At 35.9% G+C, this 2,319-nt stretch overlaps 1 protein-coding gene across 1 annotated transcript; it reads right to left on the reverse strand.

Annotated features, from left to right (window-relative positions):
• Window positions 1–1,104: 1,104 nt before the first annotated feature.
• Window positions 1,105–2,043, reverse strand: LOC131415679 (olfactory receptor 6C1-like). The gene has a single exon (XM_058557499.1). The coding sequence runs from the start codon at window positions 2,041–2,043 to the stop codon at window positions 1,105–1,107; it is 939 nt and encodes a 312-aa protein (XP_058413482.1).
• Between the last annotated feature and the right edge of the window lie 276 nt (window positions 2,044–2,319).

The following is a 2,319-nucleotide window of genomic DNA, read 5'->3' on the forward strand; positions in this document are numbered from 1 at the left end:
TTTAGAATACCTTTTACTATCCATAATTCTTATTTCAGCTTTACACACACACACACACACACACACACACACACACACACATCTTTTCAAGATACTTTAGGCACTTACCAATGCCTTAAGTAGAATGAGTGGAAGAGTGTTTCAATAGATGAAATCCTATTTTTATATAAAATGGAAAATTTTGCTTTGTTATGAAGCTTTTATTTTCTACAAAACTTAGATGATTTTCTCTAGGTTTAAAATAATTTGAATACATGCTCTGTTTCAAACCAGTCCAAACCTTGAGAAGGAGCTATACAGACACACACACACACACACACACACACACACACGCATAGCTTAGTCAGAAAGCGGAGCTTACCTTGTATGGAATTGAAGAAAGTGAACTTATCCTACATATCTAAAATGGCTATTTCTTCACTGTTTTCTGCAGTATGTATGTATGTATGTGTGTATGTATCTACCTATTTCTATTGAATTATTATGTGATTTAGAACTATGGAGATCTATTTAGCACCATATCTACAAACGTATGTATGTTAAAGGTCTATGCTTCTTTATGAACACATAAATTATATGGACATACCCTATTAAGTGAGCAACAGGCAATGTTTCTTGGTTTTCAAAAGAAAGCATTTACATTTTTTGAAAAAATTATATGGCGTATATTTTTTTTCCTTAGAGAAACTGTAAGATGATGAAAGGAAATTCTGCGAAATATAAATGAAAATCACAAAATTATATTTTCTGTGTAGAATAAGTAAAATATCATATCAATATTTATGCACCATCTCTTCCATTCCTGGTGATCATCTTCTTTTCCTAAACAACACTCAAAATACAATTTTACTTTTTAAAATGATTATCATTTAAGAAGCTGCAATTAACACAGTGTTCAAAGAATGGGAGTCTGAGAGACATAAGAAAAGCTTTTAAATCGAATGAGAAATATATTAAGCAAGTGCGCTTGTAAACTGCTAGAAAAAAAGAAAGAGGATGAACAAGGGTGACAGGGAGGCCATTGTGAATGAAGAAGCTACTGAAATTTCATGTTTGTATTTCATTGCCTTGCATTGTTTCTCTAATTCATGACACTACATCATTTCATTTGCTTGAGGAAAATGTGGTCTTCCTCACCATGTCCACGAAGGCTCGCTTGACTTGCTGATTCCTTAGGCTGTAAATAAAGGGGTTCAACATGGGTGCTACTGAAGTGTTTAGCACAGCAACTCCCTTGCTCAAAGACACTCTGTCTTTTGCTGATGGATTAATATACATAAAAATGCAGCTGCCATAAGAGATGGAGATGACAATCATGTGAGAAGAACACGTGGAAAATGCCTTTGTCCTCTGACTAGTAGAAGGAATTCTTAAAATGGTTTTGATAATATACATGTAAGACAGAAATATCAATGCCAAAGTGAACATCAGAGTGAACACTGCACAGGAAAACCCCGTTATCTCTAGGAATTTTGTATCTGAACAGGAAACTCGCAGCAGGGGAAAATAATCACAGGTAAAATGGTCAATAATATTAGACCTACAGTAATCAAGGCTTAAGAGCAACATGAGTGTAGGGAATATGATTAAGAATGAAGCCAGCCAAGAAGCAAAGACAAGGAGTGTGCAGACTCTCTGATTCATGATGGTCATGTAATGCAGAGGTTTGCAGATGGCAATATAACGATCATAGGACATGGTAGCCAGAAGGTAAAATTCAGTGGCTCCCAAAAGAATGAGAAAAAATAACTGAGCCATACAATCATTAAAGGAAATTGTTTTATCTCCTGAAATAATGGTGCCCAGGAACTTGGGTATACTGACAGTCGTGAATGAAATTTCTAATAAAGAGAAATTTCTGAGGAAGAAATACATGGGGGTCTGGAGGTTGGAATCTAGCAGGGTGAGGGTGATAATGGTCAGGTTCCCAGTGATGCTGAGTATGTAGGTGATTAGCAGAAAGACAAAGATCACCACCAGAAGCTGTGGGTCATCTGACAGCCCCAGGAGAATAAACTCTGTTATTTCTGTGTGGTTTCTCATTCTTTGGTTGCTTATTTGTTTTTCTCCTGTTAGATCTATAGGAGAAAGCACAAAGAACAAACTTGATGAGTGGCTTAACAGATATCCAAGTGTGGAGCTGGAATTTGGTTGAAATAGTATGTTATTTCACCTTCAGGGGAAATTTAAAGCAAATTGATAACAGTGATCCTTTAATTTCCTCTCTTTTACAGGTGAAAACTCTTCCTTTGAGGCAGCCTTAAAAAAGTCAATATCACAAAGCTTGCAGTAGTTGGGCAGGGATTTGTTCCTAGATTT

This window comes from Diceros bicornis, chromosome 17 (genome assembly GCF_020826845.1).
Source record: "Diceros bicornis minor isolate mBicDic1 chromosome 17, mDicBic1.mat.cur, whole genome shotgun sequence".
NCBI classification, from domain to species: Eukaryota; Metazoa; Chordata; class Mammalia; order Perissodactyla; family Rhinocerotidae; genus Diceros; species Diceros bicornis.